The sequence below is a fragment of the Amborella trichopoda genome, chromosome 5 (assembly GCF_054954075.1).
Source record: "Amborella trichopoda isolate Santa Cruz 75 chromosome 5, AtrichopodaSantaCruz75HAP2 v2.0, whole genome shotgun sequence".
Taxonomy (NCBI): Eukaryota; Viridiplantae; Streptophyta; class Magnoliopsida; order Amborellales; family Amborellaceae; genus Amborella; species Amborella trichopoda.
The window spans coordinates 24,366,347-24,387,562 of record NC_142340.1 but is presented as its reverse complement, the minus strand read 5'-3'; the positions used below and the strand labels follow the sequence as shown (position 1 = coordinate 24,387,562).

The 21,216-nt window shown below is 38.1% G+C and overlaps 1 protein-coding gene across 50 annotated transcripts in view; it reads left to right on the top strand.

The window, feature by feature from the left end:
• Positions 1 to 21,216, top strand: part of BGAL17 (beta-galactosidase 17) — a 107,239-nt gene that overhangs the window by 29,265 nt on the left and 56,758 nt on the right. For all 50 annotated transcript variants that reach the window (XR_016055288.1, XR_016055287.1, XR_016055312.1 and 47 more), the window contains 8 exons: positions 388 to 478; positions 915 to 1,032; positions 1,107 to 1,202; positions 1,295 to 1,343; positions 2,424 to 2,614; positions 2,781 to 2,852; positions 2,918 to 3,067; positions 8,568 to 8,618. Coding sequence is in view for 12 of the 50 variants with exons in the window: in XM_088866383.1 (XP_088722509.1) it covers positions 388 to 478; positions 915 to 1,032; positions 1,107 to 1,202; positions 1,295 to 1,343; positions 2,424 to 2,614; positions 2,781 to 2,852; positions 2,918 to 3,067; positions 8,568 to 8,618 (818 nt within the window). In the remaining 38 variants the exon portion in view is untranslated. The remainder of the gene's footprint in view (positions 1 to 387; positions 479 to 914; positions 1,033 to 1,106; positions 1,203 to 1,294; positions 1,344 to 2,423; positions 2,615 to 2,780; positions 2,853 to 2,917; positions 3,068 to 8,567; positions 8,619 to 21,216) is intronic.

The window sequence follows — 21,216 nt, the reverse complement described above, 5'->3', positions numbered from 1 at the left end:
TGTCCAATAACTTGAGTATGAAAAACCTGAGTTTGCGTACTTAGGGATCCAACCGACCCATTCGTAACCTAGAAAAAAGTGTATGATGTGGTAATGCACCATAGGATGGGATTTTTATTGCAACCTTTTTCTTTTATGATGGCATTATCCTAGCATGGAGCTGTTTTAACATGTGGCGTGCACAAAATTGAACCCACGTTTGGCCTCAAAACCAATTTGTTGGAAAGGAGTGAAAATATGGATTTGCATTCGAAAGTGAATGGTTGCATTTGTAAATTCATCTAAATAGACACGACACATACTGATAAAACTAAACTGAATCTATACATTTGTGAGTCGTTCTTCTTTTTCTTTCATCATGTGTAAGTCATTCTTCGAATTTTACAGCTGTTGACTTTTCAACTGGTGAAAACCCAATCCCTATATTTGAACTGCAGAAGAAATATAATGCTCCAGGGAGATCTCCTGCTCTTTCAACGTAAGTTTATACTCTTTTAATGCATGGATACCTTAAACAATGTTGCTAGAGTCGCTTTAGTAGGACAAAGTGGTGGAACATTCAGCCTTGGGCTTTAAACTGAAAACAACCAATAATTTTAAAATGTCAGCAACATATCGGAGGCATCCTCTAAATAAATATCTCAAAAATATGAAAATATGGGCAACAGATTGCCATTATTGTGAAAGTATCAAGGATATTTCAAAATTGTAGAAAAATCTCACAGAAAGCCTAATTTATTTATGTAATCTTTTGAAAGTTTTTATGTTTCTATTTTAGGGAAAAAACCTGACGGTTTTCCCAAATGGCCCAAAGTGCCCAATTGCTTCTCTTCCCTAGCAAAAAAGAAGAGCTTTTTGATGCAAATTTAAAATTGATATTAATTACTATTCAACCAACAAATGTTTGTCTTCAGGGAGTTCTACACTGGGTGGCTTACACATTGGGATGAGAGAATTGCAAAGACGGATGCTAGTTCGACTGCTGTTGCACTAGACACCATTTTATCTCAAAACGCATCTGTGGTGCTTTATGTCTGTATCCTGTGTATTGCTACATAAGAAGTACTATTATCTTTTTTCTGTTTTATATTTCTCTGCATTTTCAGATGGCACATGGTGGAACGAACTTTGGTTTTTTCAATGGTGCGAATACTGGTCAAAGTGCATTTGACTACAAGCCTGATCTCACGTCATATGATTATGTGAGATATTCACCTTGGTGACCTTTACACCTCAGTTTCTTCGATTTGAAAGTACTGATTTTGATCTTGGAGAAAATACTTGAATTTCTCAGGATGCTCCGATAAAAGAATTTGGAGACGTGGAGAACCCGAAATTCAAAGGTGTGTTGTGGTTGTTACTGCTATATTCATATCTGAGGGATGATATATCCAGTTGCTTTATTTTTCTAACATAAAAATTTGGCATTGTGAAAATTTTTGGTGGTTTTTCTCGCTATTGAAGTTTTATTCTCCCAAGGTCATTATGTTCCTGTTCCCAAGGTTGGCACTTAGTTAGATCTACTCCCTCCACGTTTTCGGATTCCAAGGTTTGAAACTTGGGACATTCAAAGCCCAAATCTTTTCTGGAGCTGCTGTTTGTCTAACTAGTGTACTTTATAAAATTTGTGGTGATTTTTGTCAGGAATAGAGAGCAACTGTAGGGAGGTGGAGTATGCAAGCCATGATTTTCATGAGATATTTCGTTTCAAGTTGTCTTGGGGTTTTGAAGAATTTTCCTTTTCTGTATGCTTCTTTGAGCTTATGGTTGTGGATCAGACCACTAAGATGGCTAATATAGTATTGGGGTTTGTGGCATTGAAATAATGTGTACTTGGTTCTTTGATTAAAACCTGAACTTTTACAAACCATAAACTTCAAAAACCCTAGAAATAGCTGTGGAGACCCTTTGGAATTATTTTAAAGTCAATCTACAACCCCCTTTCCTCTCTGGGCAGTAGGCAAATTTAAATTTGATCTGAACCAATTTTATTCATCAGATTTTGGTAAAGGATAGATTTCAATGTATTGTCGATTTGAAATCCCATCTCCAAGGCATTCAAGCAAATTTCTGAATCACATGTTAATTTACACATGTTTTTTATTTATTTTTGTTGATTATTACCTCTGAACAACCTTGTTTGAACTTAAAAGTGTTCTTCAAATGTGTTTCAGGGTCTTGTAGAGTAGTAAGTGCTGATCTTAAGCTGCATCAAAAAATGTTTTGTATTTAGTGCTTTTTGTTAATGTGGCTAATGGCTTTTCCTCTTTTTATGTATGATACCTCAGACAAGTCAACCTTCAATAAACGCAAAATGTTACGTTTTCCTTGTCTAACTTGAATGTTTTCATCGAAGAATGGTGTCTTACCATCAGATTTATCCAAAGAAATTCTATATGTATATATTTTGCCTGTGCATGCAGCACTACGGGCTGTTATTCAAAAACATAGCACTGGACAACTGCCTCCCATACCATTAAATAAAGGAAGCAGAGCATATGGGCAAGTTAAAGTGAAGAAAATTGGTTCTTTGTTTGAGTTACTTGATTTTATTACTGAACCAACAAAAGTGGTCAAGACACATCAGCCAATGCCCATGGAAAAATTAGGGCAGGTATTGTTTTCATGGTATCATCATGGTTTCATGGATGGTTATTGCACCTAGTTATCAAATGGATTGAGAATGTCTTAAGCATTGATACAACTGTTTATTTCTTTAGTACTTATTAGTAGTTTGAGGTCTGTTCTGATGCTTCTTCCTTGTTTTCTTGTTTTTTCAGTTTTATGGATTTATGCTCTATGTATCAGAATATCCATCTAAGGAATTTGGAAGAGTCCTTTCTATAAAACAGGCAAGTCTTTATAACTACTCAATGTTTTGCGGTGGATTGGGGTTTCAAGTATTTGCCGTTTGCAGGTCAAGGATAGAGCTCAAGTGTTTGTTGCATGCAAGTCAACGAAAATCTTACATTCTCCAATATATGTCGGCAAAATTGAGAGATGGTCAAGTGTGGATCTTCATCTTCCAAGCCTCATTTGTCCTGATAACATCAGTATACTTATTTTGGTACTCGTCTTCTTCCTTTATTTTCTTATAATTACTTATTCACTATTAGGGGTGATGTGTCTGCATAGTTTTTCTTCACAATCTCCTATCATTTATTGGATTCTGGTATGATGATAATTATTTCTTTTACATCGATCATGGGATGACTATCCTAGTATCTGATTTGGGAACAACGATGCTTCAATTGGTCAGAATATGTCATGGTATCCAAATATCATGTAGAAAGGTTTATAAGATGCACACTTGGTTTCTTCAGAAATGTTATAGCCGTGTCTGATTCTATGCATGTTAGTTTCATCCTCGTCTCTGATGAGCATGTGTTATTTCAGTTACACATTGCCATTTGAGATATGGACTTGGAGCAAGTCGTGCAACAATTATTAGTGCTAACCATGCCTTTCTCCAAAAAGTTCCTAATTCTCTCTCTCTCTTTTTTTTTTTTTTAATTCTTAGTCTAAGATTAAGTTGTAAGTATTTGTTGCTGGAGATATAAACAATGCTTGCACATTCCTAAAAGAAGTGGACAAGGGACATCATGTAAATGTCATATAGCGAATTTTCTTCATTTTCTATGCATAGTATACAAGTTCTATTTCAAGCATGAATAGTTTCCAATGCTTAGCATACAATTCTGAGCAAGAATTGCTGAGAATGCTTAGGGAGTATTTTTCCTAGAAACTTTTGTTGTCTGGGGCTTCTTCCTAGGACATTGAACTTAGAGATTTTTGATGAATTGGAGAAAATTGAAAGGAATTGCAAGCATTAGGATTTTCATGGGATGTTTTTTTCTAGGGTTTTGAACGATCTAAAATTAGGGATGAATTCTAGGGTTTCTCAAGTTCCTAGGGTTACTTTAACGTAAGGGGAAAACTAGGGTTTCTCTCTTAAGAGATTTTCTCTAAATTCTTTTTTTTTTTTTTTAGGATTTTTAGTTATAGGGGTTTCAGTTATTGATGTTGGAAGAACTTGAAGATTCAGAGAAAATTAGCAAGAAGCACACAATTTTAGGGAAACCCTAAGGCTTTCTTCCATCTAGTGCTCAAAACCTTAGGCTTCTTTTACAAGACAAAGTCTTTCTTTCTTTTCTTAAAGAGGAATACATGAATGAATCTCCAGCACATCCATGCCCTTAATTATATTGAAAAATTATTGTTTTGGACAATATTTGTCCATACAATTTAACTTTTGACCAAAAGATCCTAACTTAAATATAACTTCAAAATAAACTCCCTATCTTTAATTAATTAATATCTAAAAAGTCCCTAATTGGTCCAACAATGAAATAAATAAATAAGTTGAAAACATCTGTAATAGCCTTAAAAAACTAAAACAACACTAAAACTATTTCCTTCTCTTCTTGTTCTTCTTGGAAGCCCTCCTAGGGTTTTCATCCTCCAAATATAAGCAATAATTAGGAGGAATCTCTTGCTCTCATAGAAGATACTCATGGCCACGTGTGTTCTGATTTCCATCATTTATTTTTTTAGTATTTTCTATGGATTTTAGGTTATTTTTATAAATTTTCCATGGATTATGGAAAGCTAGAAGAAGGTTTATATAGGCTCCAATGAGGTATCAATTTAATTGAGATTAGGACTTCTATTTAGTTTAGGATTACAACTCACATGGTCAAACCCGGTCAAAGATCCAAAATGGTCAAAACAATGCCTTAAGATCTCTAGAATCTTCTGGAATTTTTAGAGGATTTCAAAAACTGAAAGAGGGTAGCGACATGCCCCTTTGGTAGTCCAGACCCTCCACTGGCTCAAATGGGAAATCCAGTTGAGTCCAGTGGTGGTGGTCTGGTCCGGTGCTGATGCATTTTGGCATTCGAGTTTGGCAATTTTTCAATCTCAATCTAGACATATTTTGACCAGATTTGTTATTTTTGGTAAATTGGTAGTTTTGGTCTGAAATGAGGATTTTGTAAGGATTATAGCCAACTGGATATGATAGACTAAGATTTGCTGTACTAGTATGGTCTCTAAGGGTTTAGAGCTTCTGGTTTCTTGGAATTCCCTAAGCCAAAATTCCAAGGGGGTGTCTACAACATGAAAACAATCAAACACTTAAATCCACAAATACAAATTAACTCAATCTCCAAATTACAAGACTGAATCAAATGTGTGCATAGAAGACTTAGATCAGGGGAAGCCAAAATGATAATCTTGGGTTGCCAGGTTTACGGTCAAGGACTTAGTTACACCCCATAAAATGTTTACTACTGATAGCACAAGATCTTAGGTCCAAATTGATCTCAACATAGAAGCAATAATCCAGAAGCTTTTCTATACTAAGGATGCTCGAAATAGTCAAGTAATTTCAATGAAGGATCTGATTCATAAATACATGAGAGGGAGAGAGTGTGTGGGAAACAAAGAGCATCGAATATGTGATATGATCACATGTGGAATAGAAAATTTTGGTACAGCGAGGACTTTATCAAATCACCATAAACTCACTAGAAACACAAATAGCTTGCTGATGTGACTTGGAAGAATTTCAGAAACATTCGGCAAGAAAATCAAGTGAAAATCACAAGGAAATTATGCCAAAGTGATGCAAATTGAGCTAGGTACCAAGTTGATCAAACTAGGCATCAAGGGTCCATGAATGAATGGAAGAAATGGTACCAAGAGAGGTGATTACGTTGATGATTTTCCTCCAAACTGCAGCCAAAGAACATGGAGAAGTGGTTCTTGGAGACTCCTTGGGTTAATGCGTGAGGACTACACAAACTAAGGTACCTCATGGGTCCTCAATTGGTGCAGAATATGCAAGCTAAGGTACACCAAGGGGCCTCCATTGAAAAACTCACTCTATGCTTCAGGAAGAATGAGTTGATATTTTATTTTTGGCTCTCTCAAAGTGGCGTTGTCCCTTTTCATTAACATCTATTTCTGGTTGTCAGGTATTTTATTTCTTTTGTGGACGGTTTCCTAATAACTTCAAGGTCTTTCATGAGATCATCCACACTCAGTTTGATATTAAAACTAAGGTACTGAGATCTGATCAAGGCGGGTATTGTAATACAGAGTTGCTGTCCTATTTGTAAGAACATAGTTTCTAACATAAAAAATTTTGTTCTTACGCACCAAAACAAATTGTGGTTGCTGAGAGAGAGAATGGGCGCCTCTTAGAGGTTGGCGTCTCTCTTAGAGGTTGGCGTCTCTCTTAAGTTTGTGTTTAAATTACAAATCTCCTTGTAAACTTCACCGACTTGATTGACACTGTTTTGTGTTCCCCCTAAAGTCTTTGGTTGTATTTGCTTTGCTCGTGTTTTTGTTCCATACCATACAAAGTTAGATCCCAAATCGGGAAAAAGTGTTTCCTTGGTTATCCGTCTTCTCAAAAGTATTACAGTCCTTGTCAGGGAAATTTTTTTTTTGACGGTTGTGACCTTTTAGTCCACTCCTTTTTCACCACTCTTCAAGGGCGGCGTAGTGTGGAAGAGAAGTCTTTTGTTCCTTTTTTCTTGATTCTAGAACTCGGGAGCATAGTTGGGAGCAATCTCATGATGGTAAAGAAAAGAATTAAAAGTGTATGATCTATTGAAATAGAAAGACGTTGATAACACCACAGCTGACAGGTCTTCAAGCCAATTGCATACCTCTGATCCAAGTAATCGCATCAGATTTCAATGTGATAATCCTAATCTGCCCATTGCTGTAGGAAAAGGTAAACCAAACTATACTATACACTCAATTAGCAACTTTGTTTCTTATGAGTTCTGGACTCCTTCCCATCATGCTTTTGTATGTTATTTGTCTTATGTTTCTATTTCACCATTATTTCTGAAACTTTAGCTCATCCCATGTGGAAAGAGGCTATGTCCGAGGAGATGAGAACACTAATCAAGAATGGTACTTTGGAGGCCCTCCTAAAGAAAGAGGTTGGTTGGTTACAAATGGCTTTATACTGCAAAGCACAAAGCTTATTGGTACAGGAACATATACAAGGCACGATTAATTAACAAGGAGTTCACTCAGACCTATGGAATAGGCTATTAGGAGAAATTTTCTCCTTTGGCTAGGGTGAACTCCATTTGTGTCCTTTTGGGTCTGGCGGTAGACTTGGAGAGGCTACTGCACCAACTGGATGTCAAGAATGCACACCTTCATGGAAACTACAGGAAGAGTATGCATGGTACCTTCAGCTAGATGTAGGGCTCCTGGATGTAAAGGAAAAGTTTGTAAAGTGAGAAAGGTTATTTATGGACAAAATCAGTCTCCCCGAGCTTGGTTTTAGAGATTTAGTAATGTTGTTCAAAAGAATTTGGTATGCAAGGACTCCTGCAATCTGTGCCTTTTTGTAGCCAGTACCACTACCTTGACTATATATGTGGATGATACCATTGTAATAGGTAATTGTTCTTAGGGAAACCACCAACTTAGGAGTCGTTTGGCAAGGAAATTCGAAATTAAAGATCTAGATCCATTGAAGTGCTTTCTTGGTAGAAAAGTGGCCAGGTCTAAGAGGGGATTCTTTATATCTAAATGAAGTATGTGCTGGACCTTCTTAAGGAAATAGGAAAGCTTTGGTCCAAACCAACTGCGTATGGAACAAAATTACAAACTAGATGGCCAAAGGGTTGAAGATATCAAAGATGTGGGAATCTCTGTTGCTTGTCTATGTTGCTGATCTGGCATTCAAGTAATGTTGTGGAAGGTATTCAAGACTAAATATTGAACTTGGGTCTCCATTGTGCACGGATAGTGTTCATTTTCTTGAGGGTCTATATTTATATGCTCTCATCAGTCCATCTCATTGATTAGAAGCCAATTGAAACTCCCAAAACTAGCATCAAGTTTTAAGCAGATATGATGGTTTGTTCTGGACAAGCTATGCCAATCACCTGTTGATTTGAGAAGCATTTTGAAGTATGAGACTTTCAATGGAATGTGTTTGCTCAATTTTACCTTCTAGTTTGTTTCCTGTTATGTTTAAGCTATAGTCACTGTATTTGATAAACGACCTAGGTTTTATTTTTACCCTTAAGTTCATAAAATTAAGTATGTAGCAAAGAATCATCAGTTATCATAACTCAAACCTCTGAAACTCCTATCGTTACCAACTTAGTCAATGAGTGTTTGTTTACTTTTTGCATACAACATTCACATAATTCAGTCTATGTTTGGGAATCATTATTTTTAATGAAATCTGAACATTTAGCTCAAAGTGGGGATACTGAATTGGCTATGCTGTATGTCTTTGCTGATCTCTCTGTGGACTTGGCAAACTCTTAGGATGATGATGGAATACAATGGTCCATGATCACCCTAAAGAGCATAAATTTATAAGCAACCTTTATACCTTAGTTATGCGCTCAACAACTGTATTGCTGCACTTTGAATGAATGAAATTAGTAACATTTAGAAGAGTAATTTGAATATTCAAATTGTTTAGAATGTTATTTCGTTCGTCATGTATGTTTGGTTCATAATTGTGATGAAAATATCTAGTATTCATTCATAACTAATTGATAACTTGTTCATCACAGGTTGAGAACATGGGTCGTGTAAATTATGGGCCTTTCATTTATGACAGGAAGGTGCGAGGTTCTCTATCGAGCCGGATCTCTTTTCTGAAGCTACTCATGATCTAGCAAAAGTTCATGCATAAATTAATAACATGCAATCTAGATGTATTTTAGCTTTCTTTAATTTTGTTAGATACTGTAAATAAACTTTGTTTTGGCTTGTTTTATGTTTGACTTGAGTTTAGTTGAAAGAATTCTCACCTCTAATGACACACTTCACTATACCACCTTTTGCAAGGAATTTTTATGTTCTTGTAAAATAAAATTGTAATGCATTAACTTATACAATAAGATTTGTACGCTATCTAGTAATCAAGTTCTTTTTTTTTTGTTATGTAAGGGAATTTTTGTGTAACCAAGTGACCGATACCTCTTAGATGGATTAATTGATGTTCCATATTTTATGTCACTTCTGCCTTGTCTTAATCTTGGCAAGGGAAAACAAGTTTAATATTGGATCTCTTCATTCCGTAAGAAATGTTGTTCATAATTTGAAGAAAGTCCTGTAATCTTAAATCATTCTTAAGAGAAATATAAGGGCAATTGGAATGTTCCTTGACTTTAGGGCTAAAATTGGAACTTATTGTCCCCATATTTAGGATACATTTAACTATGATGACTGTGCATGACATGTACCTAGGTGCTTCAATAATTATTGCTCCTTCATTGTGCTTAGTCCATAACCATTACAAAATCATAACATAACATAACATAACGAATTCTATTGTCTCGAATGAGTGGGACATCTAAATTTTGTAGCACAAGATGTATGCATTTGTAAACGACATCTCTATCCACGAAAATGTAGTTAGCACATACCTTGGTTTTGTTCCACTATGTAAGACCGATCACCAAAATAGTTTTAGATCAGACAAAAGAATCTAGGGGCCCAAAACTGATCTAACCATTAAAGAACCAAGATAATTGAGTGGAGAGGTTTTTGTCTTTGTCTATGTCTCCTCGGCATGCTCGACTCTTCTGATGGGTCTAGTCTCAGAAAAGGGTTGGTGGAGGGTGAGGTGTCCTTTTGAGGCTTCGGGGTCAAACAAGTATTTAGGGTTAAAAAAAAGGGGGCTCTGATTGCCCTTTGAAGTGTAATGCCCTTCATCACAAAAAATTGGTTCAGGGCACCAGTGGAGCACGTGGCGTCGTAGGAGGAGCTTGATTTGACCTTTAGCCATCTGCATTAATAGCCATGTCATTTCATCCTCACATGGAATGCTCTGGATGTTGAAGGTTCTGATTGGACGTGCACACTTCCATCAAGGTTTTATAGCCAGTCCTGCATGAATTCATCAGGCACTGCAAGGGGGAGACAATTGACCCTCATTAGTTAAGAAAGTTGGCTGGTCTTCAGTGGGCAAGGTCTCTAGCAGACATGTGGCAGAAGGGGGGAGAGTGGGTAGGGATTGGGGGTGGAAAATAGTGATGGGCCGGGTCACAAGTTAAGGGAATGGGGGTGGAAAATAGTGATGGCCGGTTCAGAAGTTTAGGGGCTAGATATGATTGAGTTTATTTCCAGGTATTTGAGGGTAGGGCATTCTAAAGTGACAGGATTGTGATTAGCCAAGGGGGCCTTAGGTTTAGGTAGCTAGGGAAGGGTATGGTAGTGTACCAAAGAGGTCTGAGGTGTCACATGGTGGGAAGATGGGAAATGGGATGTGGCGACTGCTAGGTTCTGTCATTAGTGTGGGCGATGGTGGTTGGGCAGTTCGGGCGCCACATTTAAGGGATCAATTAATGCATTGGGCTCCGAGTACAACCTATGTTGGGGGAATCAATGTGGGGAGGTAGAGTAAGGGTGCTGCTGAGGATTCAATGGGCAAGAGAAATGTGATGTCCATGTCTCGAACTTTGGCAGAAGCTTGCGCCTTGCATCAAAGGGCAAGAGAGTCCTGCTTTCGAATGACTCAAAACGACCAACTTTATTTTCTTTGAGTTGGCCTTACTACTTGTGTACGTGTGTTGTTTGTTAACAATGGTTCGTACCTCATGTTCCCCAGTCCCCATGGTCCCTTTTTCGTGGGGTTTATATAAGTTCTTCTAGCATCGTCTTGCAATTTGATGGATATTGAATACTTAAATCCCTGTGCCACTATAGTAATGGAATTAGGGATTGCAGCCAGAGACCTGGTTTTGATGAGTAGGCTGACAAAGCTCAAGGGGAGGGCTCCAAAGGATTTCTAGCACACTGAGATGAAACATCTCCATCAATCACTTATTTGTTTGAAGGTATATTGGTTCCAAAGATGCATCAGAATTCCATAAGCAGAAATCCACTATTTGGTTTTGTGGGAGCTAGATGCTTTTGTATTTGACATGTAACTCCACTTATTTGAAGGTAATTGTAGGACATGGCTCTCTGTATAGTTTCCACTGAGGGGAAAGAAGGTAACCTCCCTTGGCAAGAGCCCTACATAGAATATTTTTCTCTAGTAAGACAGTCAACCATTTTTTCATAACTAGGTCATGTATTGGACAGAAGGAGTGGCTATGAGGGCCTTCTATGAGGTGTTAAGTTTTTTCAGGACAGATGTGGTCCTTTATTTTATTTTTCACATTTTGTCAGCAGGCATCGAGTTTTCAGGTAGCGTTCTTTAGTGAGCTAGTTATGGGTACTTGAGGGTTTAGGTTTTTGGTTAGGAGGGCTATCCAGTAGGAGGATTTGGAGTTGGGTGGAGGCATGAGCGGTGGGGGTTGCAGGACAGGTGGTTTGGGGTGGTCTAATAAGGTGGTGGTCGTTGTAGTAAAGAGGTGGGGGTGTTAGGTAGGGGTTTGAGTACCTGTAATTACTTACTACCCCCCTCATACCGAAGTTTATTATGTCAATATTCTTCGGGTGAGTAGACTAAGTTTGGAAAGAGCATGGCTAACTGAGGGATTGGGAAGTACATGGGTGTAACACTCTACACCCTCACAAGTAGGAGAGAGTGAGGGAATAGAGAGCAAATGCGTAGCCTAAGTTAAGATGGAAGTTGCAAAGGGGTGGGAGATGAATTAAAAGTTATGTAATGGGGAAGCTTGGGTGCCATGGGCGTGGGCCTGTGTTTGTTTGTTCTATCTTTCAATTCTCATTAAATTCTAATGATAATTAAATTCCGATTGAATTCGAAACCTCATAGAATTGCAAATATAATCCAACTTGGACTTTTAAAAAATATTTTCCAATAAAAATTGATCTTTTTAGTCGCCTATGACCATTTTAGAGTTACATATCTAAGGAGTCATATTAGGATACTATTCATGCTGCAGGAGTCTTTAACTCTTTTATTTTTATTCTTTCTCCTCATGGATAGCATGTTGCATGGCACCCCAAGACAAGTGAGGTCCAGGTGTTCTCCTAAGAAAGATGTGTAGCCTACAAAGCTCAACAAAACCGTGTCTCTCTAGTTATCCTACATGTTTTTCTAATCACCCTAATTTCCCTTCTAAAGAAACAATGTATTGATTCCAAAATAGTCATTGTTTCAGAACAAATTATTATTCTAAGAATAGCCTTTATTTTAAAACAAAAATCACTTAATATAATACAATTGACTAAATTGAGAAAATAAAATTGTTTTATTTCCTTTGAAAACTCCTAAAGAAAAACTTGGAAGGATTTTAATGGAAGATTGAGCATACCATGAGAGAAAATGTTCCTATACTAGGCACTCTAAGATAACACTCATAGACACTGCCTAACCTCAAACTAGGTGATCGGCCGTGCCTACAAGTCTCATGCAAGAGGTTAATGACTGGCCCATCAAAGGTGGCTAAGGAACAAATAGGTATAAATTTATGTAGGATTGTAAGTGTATCCTTCAAGGACAAGTCTTGTGCAGCCGACGACGACTTTTACCCACTAATCTCATGTATCATTAAAGGTAGTGGCGGACCTTTGTCTAGCACATGCACACGAAGGGATATGTCAGAGAAGGACAATCTATTCTACATCTTGGATGGCTTACAATTGTGGGCGGAGGTGGAGCTAGGTGGCAAGTTCAAACCAACTATGCTCTTTAAGGGGAAGGGTCATCCTTTGGGGGAGGGACAACCACTCGTCCTATTGAATAAGCAGGAGAGGGCTTTCTCCCTCGACCGCAGGCTGCCCCTGGAATTCGTTGGTTTGTTTGCCTGGGCGGTGAACCATCAATCAAAACAAGGCAAGTTGTTCATTTAGTGGATTACGCAACCGGACACGGATTGAAGTCAAAACAGCAAAACAGAGGCAAAACAAGTAAGATTGGAGCAGTCAGAACTTTGACCAGTACCAGATCAATAAGGTCTTCATGCTTGCATACTGTGAATAATGATAATGTTGAGGTTAAGGCCCCTGTTTTTACAAGCCTCATTCTTCACACAAGGGCCTTTGCATCACCTGGCTGATAAACCACCAATGCTCAACCTAATTCAATTGGGTGTCCATGGAACCCACTCCATAAGATACATCTTAGGAATAACAGCTTTATAAACTGGCCCAGTGGGGCAGATCCGACTCTCTAAGCCAAGGCCCTAGATTGCAAAACCAAGACTAGAGTCCTGGAGTGCATTAAGTCACCAGGCTCTATGTCACAGAGAGCCTGCTGATTAAGCCTGTCCAGGCATGGCGTGTCATATACAGTTCTAAATCACATGTAACCCATTATGTCCACTACTGCAGGAATAATGAAAAACATGAGTATTGAAAATCTCCGGGGTGCATAATACAACCAAGAGCTTATGGTCTTTAAATAGCCACAAATCCCAACATCCTCTTATAAGATTTGGATAAAACCCTAGTTTCTTTCTTAAATCTAAAATCAGTTCTAGATCGTAATGTGCCTATCTCAGTACCCCCAGAAAATCTTGTTCTCTCTATCTCCGTCTCTCGAAATCTTAGCCAAAATTGTCTCTTTCAAAAATCTGAAAATTTGATAATCGCTTTTCTACTAAAACCTTAACCAAAACTCTCTCTATTTCTTCCATAAAACCCTAATCGAAACTCTCTTTTCCCTAATTTTGAAACCGTAATCTTGTGATCTTCTTTCCTTGCTCACATTTCTTCTTCTTTCAACTTCTATTAACCCATCAGTCTTAACCCAACTCATTCCAAACAAACTTGATTCCACTAAGTTACTAGAATCCTAGTTTGGAAAATATATTGTTTTGTCTATTGAAGAAATTGAACTTAGGGCACACCTCGACAGATTAGATTCTATGATGTTGGAACTTACCTTTTAAAGAAAAAGATGAGAATGATGACGGCAGGATAGTGGCATTTAGAACTGTTTCTCGTGGATTAAGAATGATCAACCTTTTGGCTGTGTATGTCACCTCCATGCTTTCATAGGAGATGCTGCTTCAACTACCCAATAGTGGCACTGCTTGAAATTGTGGGTGCTCTTACACAAGTCCTATTCACAAGTTTCCAATGTATGAGTATGTCAATTAAAGGTTGATTTTCAAAATACCAAGAGTACCTCATCCTCCATCACTAAGCATTTTAACATGATTAAGGTGCTCACAAACTACTGGAAATCCTGTGTCCAACCGGGATAATGTATTGCAAAGAGCCCATGTTAGCTAAACTTGGACCGGAGTGCAACAAGTGTATCACATAGATCACCACTTGTATTTCAGCGCCCACCTTTGATGAAATTAGAACTTTATTACTTCAGCATGAGACAATGTTTTTCTCTTCCTAACTATATCTTAAGAAGGATATGCCATCAGACACTAACGAGGCATTGGATCTTTCATAAGGAATATTCATGGCCTAGGTTGTGCAAGAAAAATCAAAGAAGGAGACAGGAATGTCAAGGTATTGTGGATGGTTGTGGACTTTTGCCTCATCCTCCAGAAAATTTTCAACTTACTGCAAGTGGTCTTTTGATTTACTGCATGGCAAATGGAATCATGCAGCAGCAACGTGTTGGTATCTTTTGACCATAAATTCAATGATATATCTATGGTATAACAAAGTGCTTCATCCTCCAACCATGGCTAGCATAAAGCTTTAACCATTATTATGTCACAACTCATTGTCCACCTTCTCAATGATGATTCTTGGATCCTAGATTCCTGCACGACAAACCATCTCTTGGGTGATGCATCTAAGCTATCTAATTTATCCCCTCCATGAGAAAAAAAGTAACTCGAGATACTAGTGATGGTAAGATCCACCGTACCACCCATGCAGGAGATCTTTCCACACTTGGGTGCTTATGTCTGCCTGACATTTTTTTTATGCCTCATATCCAACATGATTTAATTTCTTTGCCAAAACTTGCTTATCAGTCAAAACTTTGTCACGTTTTATCTGTTATTTGTTTTTGTGAAAGATCTTCACACAAATACAATGTAATATAAAGGGAAGAGACATGAGGTTCTCGGATGAAGCTTAGGATCTATCGAAGATGTTGAAGCTGGTTTTGTTGTCGAGTGTTGATGTCTCTAAAAATAAAATGACTGCTTTGTGGCATTGCTGTTTGGGTCATTGTCATTTGGTTTACTTGTTAATGTACATGTAAAAGGACTATTGCCGCCCATGAAAAACTCCTCAACTAAAGGCCCTTTGTGTCTGCATTGTTGAGTATGTATGAGTCACAAACTCCCATTCCTTATTCATAGTAAAATAACTTTTATGAATGAGAATGTGATGAACAGGCCCTTTGTCTTTTATGTTGTAACATTGCTCACTTTTTTGTTATTTTTCCTTACTTTTTTGTTACTTTTATCGATGACTACAGTTGTTGTTTGCGGATATATTTTTTTTAAGTCTAAATATCTTTTCCCAATTTTAAGCTTATCGTGGGGAAACCTATTTTTCTCAAAAAATTCATTCATCTTCAATGTGATTGTGTGGGTGAATAAACTTCCAATGCCTTTACTATAGTTACCAGTATCACCTACTTGGGTAGGCGATTCCTTCTAGGATCTCGATTTTGTCCCTCCCGGAAAGGATCTCTGAAGGATCTCGATTTTTATTCTGGGATCTCGATCCCCACTGTTAAGGATCTTGATTCCTGCTGTTAGGAATCTGGATCCCAACCTTAAAGACTAAGATAACAACCAAACTAATATTTTTTTTTTAATGGCCGGCAGGCAGTACAACTATACTTTTAATATAGTAGCATTGGTTACTTGCCACAAATGATGAGACCCTTACTTTAAAGATTAAATATAATTTGAGATTATCATACACTTTAAGGTTGGTGGCAAGATACCAAAAAAGTTGGGATCAAGATTCCAAAAGTTTAGGATCAAGGTCCCCAAAAGGTTGGAATCTCACTCCCTAACAATTTGGGTTCTCGATCGCTAACATGTGCAGTACAGATGGCGCTCCTAACCATATGGATCTTCTAGTGTTTCACGATCTGCTGCTCCTTGTCCGAATCCCGTTCCCGCTCTCGACCCCAACAACTATGACCTTTACCAATATCTCCTTGATAACAGTATACCATACAAAAAATGGTATTGTTGAACGAAACACAGTCATATTTCCTGAACTAACCATGACGGATTTGAGTGGAATGAGGGCATGCCTATGGACCGAGGAGTTTCCTCTAGCTGTTTACTTGATTAACAAGCTGCCATCCTTGACACTTGGCGGGGATACCCCATTGTTTACATTGCATTAAGCACTTCCTGGTTGTTCGTGTTTAATAACTTTTAGATGCATATATTATGCTCATATTGACAAATTTCTACGAAATAAATTTCACCAAAAGCTGAAATTTGCAAGTTTGTTAGTGATGAGGGGCAATCAGCTCGCAATGCCAATTATCTATCCATCATATCTAATCTACAAATAGTGTCCACTGAACATACTGCTGCTGACTCCCACATGACTGATGCAAGCTATGTTGATACTTCTCCTCCATCATCATCGTCAAGCATATCAATTGCATTCTTCCATTTGCATCGGTACACATGTTAAGGTTTGTGGCCTTTATAATATAGTGATTTATGCACTTTAGTAGGAGTGTATGTTGGTTGACTGACCTAGGGTTGGGCACTCTATGGCCCAAGTCATCTCCAAAACCCTTTCCCCTGGGCATAGACACTATTGTTGAGGGTTTCCCAGAGGGGCATCCCCTCTTGAGATTGGGGAGATGCCCAGGGACGATGTTCGTAGGCCATGTGAGTTTCATAGTCTCTTGTGTGCAGCTGTAGGCTTGTAAGAGCGAGGGCCAAATCTTCAACAAGCTTCTATATGGCATTGTACATATGACAACCGCATTTGAGAAGCAACCTATAGAGGGATACTTGTACATGTACATGGAGATTTTCCCCCTTGCACTAGAGTGATATGTGCATGTGACTTGCTCTTAGGGGAAAACTTGTGATCTCAGTGTTTCAAATAGCGCTAAGCGTGTCCTTGGCGGTCTGCGGGGTCTAGGCCGCCCAGCGCCTAGGGGGGCGCCCAGAACCTGGGCGGCCCAGTTGAATCCAAATACGGATTCTGCAGTGCAGTTATGTCAGTATCAGTTATATGTATTGCAGTACATAATTCAAATTATACTACATATTAGCATTTAACACACACTCCATAAACATAACCATAATCTATAAGTCGGTTCATACTCCATATCCAATTAAAATTTCAAATTTACAACCAACCAAATTATTAAACCAAGTTATCAAATAGTATCACAACAGTACTGCAGTACACCATCATGAGGAAGAAAACAAAATTGAATTATGAAAATGTGAAAGTAATACTAGAAGACTCAAAAGAATCTTCAATAGTTCAATACACAATACTTCAATCAAAGTTCAAAGTTCAAACTTCAAAGTTTAATAATTATTCAACAATCAACATGCATCATTCATTCATCATCAGAAAATCTTGGGTCAGCTACATTGGTATCAAATTCATCGGAGTCGACGGAGTCGTCACCCTCCTCGACATATTGGTTGTCCCTGTCCTCCTCCGTCTCTCCTGAATCAGCCTCTTCTTCCTCCTCTTCCTCCATCCTTGTTCTCTGTGCAGAAGATCTAGTGGCCCTAGGAGGGTCAACTAAAGTCCCTGAAGCATCCATAACCATATCCCATGTCAATCCTTCATGCCCCTCGACCATCATCATCAACTAACCACTCAATAGCATGGTCCATATTTTTTGATTTGATGTGGTCTCTCTTATGTCTCTTAGCAAACCTGTCTTTCAACAATCGGTTGTAAATGAAACTAATTAAAATCTAATATTTATGGCTCATGTAATATTTATAAAATTATACAAATTACCCTTATGGCCTTACGCCTTCAAAAGTACTCCAATTGCACTCACAACCGAATGAAGAAGTGGTTAGGTTTAAGATTCGAATGGTGAACTTTTGTAAATTTTGAGAACTAAACCCATGTGGGCTCCACCAATGGGCTGCAAAGATATATAATAAAATCATAAATAAATAATAGAATTACTTGATTACTTGAACTTGATGAACTTAAGAATATTATTAGTACTTGGTTCAATTTTGGCCCTTTGCCTCATTGCCATTGGACTTCCAAAAGACTTTAATGAGCACTTGTAATTTATCAACTCATCAATGCATATAATATCCTGCATATTAGGATTAGGGACTAGCATCTCTACGCACTCATTAAATCCATTTGTAATTGTGTCATTTGTTTGTATATCCTTGTCAATATAAAAAAAAGCTAGGTTCAAATAATAACCAGTTGCATGTAATGGCCGATGTAGCTGCCTATCGCACTTCTCATCAATAATCTGAAAAATAGGTCTGTAGCGGGATCATTAAAATTTTGGGCTCTCTCTTTTTTGCATTTCTCCATAGCGTCATATATGTAGCCCATAGAAGGCTTGTCACTATCAACCATGCGAAGGACATTGATGAGAGAAAAAAATACCTTAAGAGCGCCCTTCACCTCTCTCCAAAAAGGCTTAGAAACTATAATATCTCTCACCTTCTTTCCAACCTGATCCTTAGGCTACTTGCATACTCTCCACTTATCTGAGATAAACATTTGCCTCAACTGCACTCTCCTTGAATGTATGTTATCTAGGTATAAGTATTAGGTCACAAATCTCGTGACCCCAGGCCACACAATCTCTTTCTTCTTTGTAAAGGTACGCATCATGCTGAGGGTGAGATAGTGGCTATAAATGCAATTTATAACTAACTTGGCCTTCTTCACTGCACCTGATATCTCGGTTAAACCGTCAAGAGCCTCAAGCATGAGGTCTATACAATGTGCTGCACATGGTGTCCGAAAGATTCTAGGATAAGCTATGCGTAACAAATTAGATGCAACAACATTAGGAGCAGCATTGTCTGTGACAACCTGTACAACAAGATGCTCTCCAACCTCCTTGATTCCATTCTCTATCGCTTGAAATATGTAATGGGCATCATGGATATGATCTGAGGCATCAATAGACCTTAAAAAGACAGTACCTCTAGGACAATTCACAAGAAAATTCATCTGACTTCTTTTCTTCCTCTCACTCTAAGCAGTAGTCATAATAGAAACCCCATACTGAGCCCATGCATCCTTCTTAAGTTCTATAGCTTTCTTTGTGGCACTCACTGCCTTTTTTAAAAGAGGCTTTGAAAGCTCATATGGCCAAATTGTCCAACTGTCTCTATCGCAGCATAGAAGCTACTTAAGCGAGCGGTATTGAAAGGAATGCACGGATCATAAAACCATGTAGCAAGATAATATGCAGCTCTATTTCTCTCTTCCTTCTTGATTCTATTTCCAATGGTGGTTTGCTTTTTTGTTTCTCCTGCAACCTCAGGGTCAGGCCGAGGTAAAAAACTATCCATAGGGCCTCTAACCCAAGGCTTCTTAGTCCCAGAACCAGAAAATATTACAACTCCTTTCCACTTTTCCGTAATAATGGATTGTTCAACCTCTTGACATCCCTCCCTTTCCTCATCACTATCATCATCATCATCAAAATTGACCCGATCCCCATACCTGATCTGTGCTATAGAGGCAAATCTCTCATCTTTTTTCAATTTCACCATATTCATAAAATTGTTTATTTCCTCTTTAACAGCATCAAGAGTCTTTTTACATGGGGCAACATCCCCCTTGATACTGGCAAGATATTTCTTGAACTGGTTTATGCCCCCTTTTGTATCCTTTTCAAAAAACTTGCATCTTATGCAAGTTTTATCATTAGGATCAGGGTTATAGCCATATTTTCAACCGGGATCACTACTCTTATTAGATCTCGAAGAAGATATCTAAAAAATATTGCAAACTACTAAAGCAATAAAAAAAAATCACTTACTTTGGGTTTGATTGCTCAATCTTCAAACTTCCACCTCAAAGATGCTTCTAAATACTCAAAATCTTCAAAAAAAATCCCTAATAACTTTGCAAAACATCAAAAAGTAAATCTAATATCAGTGGGTGATGTTTTGATCAATTTTTGTTAACTTTGAGAAACCTTTCGATCCTAAAACATTCACCAAAAACTATATTTTTGGGGGCTTTCTCTCTCTAAAATTGGCTCCAACAAGTTTTAAGGTTCAAATGAATCTAAAACCCTAATTTTTGGCCCTTAAAAATAAAAATAAATGACCAAAATTGCCCCTGCCAAAATCAATTTTTGCCCTGGGCGCTCGCCTAGGCGGCCACCCAAGGATCGACCGCCCAGATTGGCTGCCTAGTCCTCGGCGATGCGCCCAGGCCTTTCGGACCGCCTAGGTGCTGGGCGGTCCGCTTTTTGAATCATTGTGTGATCTACATACTAGGACAATGTTTCCACCATTTATTTTTCTGCTTTGACAGGCCAAATCATGAGCCTTTGTGAGCAGCTGTGGACTGTGAGTCATGGGTCCATTTGAGTTGGTTTGAGAAGATAGTCGTGGTTCACGGTTTCCAGGACAGGTGGAGTGCTTGACAGTCACTTTTCTTGACCCATTGGTACCAATCTACTTCCATAAGTATTTTCGAGCATTCTTGGAGCTTTCAAGAACTTCAGAAATATTGTTTTTTGGATTTTATTTATGCTTCTATAATATTTAACTAATTTGCAGAATTTTTATAGATTATTTTATTAATAATAATTCTTATAATGGTATTTTGGATATTTTGCAATTTTCTAAGGGCTTAATTTTTGAGTGAGACCCATGTGGGTAGTTTTGGGGGGGGGGGGTGGGGGGTGCTGGGGATCAAGGCCCCAGCCCCGACGTGGGAGGGTCCCACATGGGGTGGATGTGGGTCCCAACGCATAATGTGATGCCACATATTTTTCACATAAAATAGGGAGTTAATAAAGGAATATTTTGTGTAAGTTTAGTTGGTTATGATTTTGAGTTAAAGTTAACTAAGTACTTCATTATTGGCTTGGATTTCTTCAGTTATTAGAAGTTATTTCTATGTGAGTAAAGCGACCAAATTTTATGGGCTATGGAAGATCGAATAGTCTAAGTGTTGATATGGGTCAAAAATTCAAAGGATAATTCTTAAGGTTCCTCCCTAATCATGATGGATGATTTCATGGTTGGGTGTCTCTGATTTGTTTCCTCACCCCTCACAAAATACCGGAGACTCCTAAGGTCCTAGGAATGGATGATACTTCTCAGAAATGTGCTCATTGACACATGCAAAAGACATTACTGTCGTACTTCACTGGAAAATCAATAAATCTGGAAATTTGCATTTGGATCT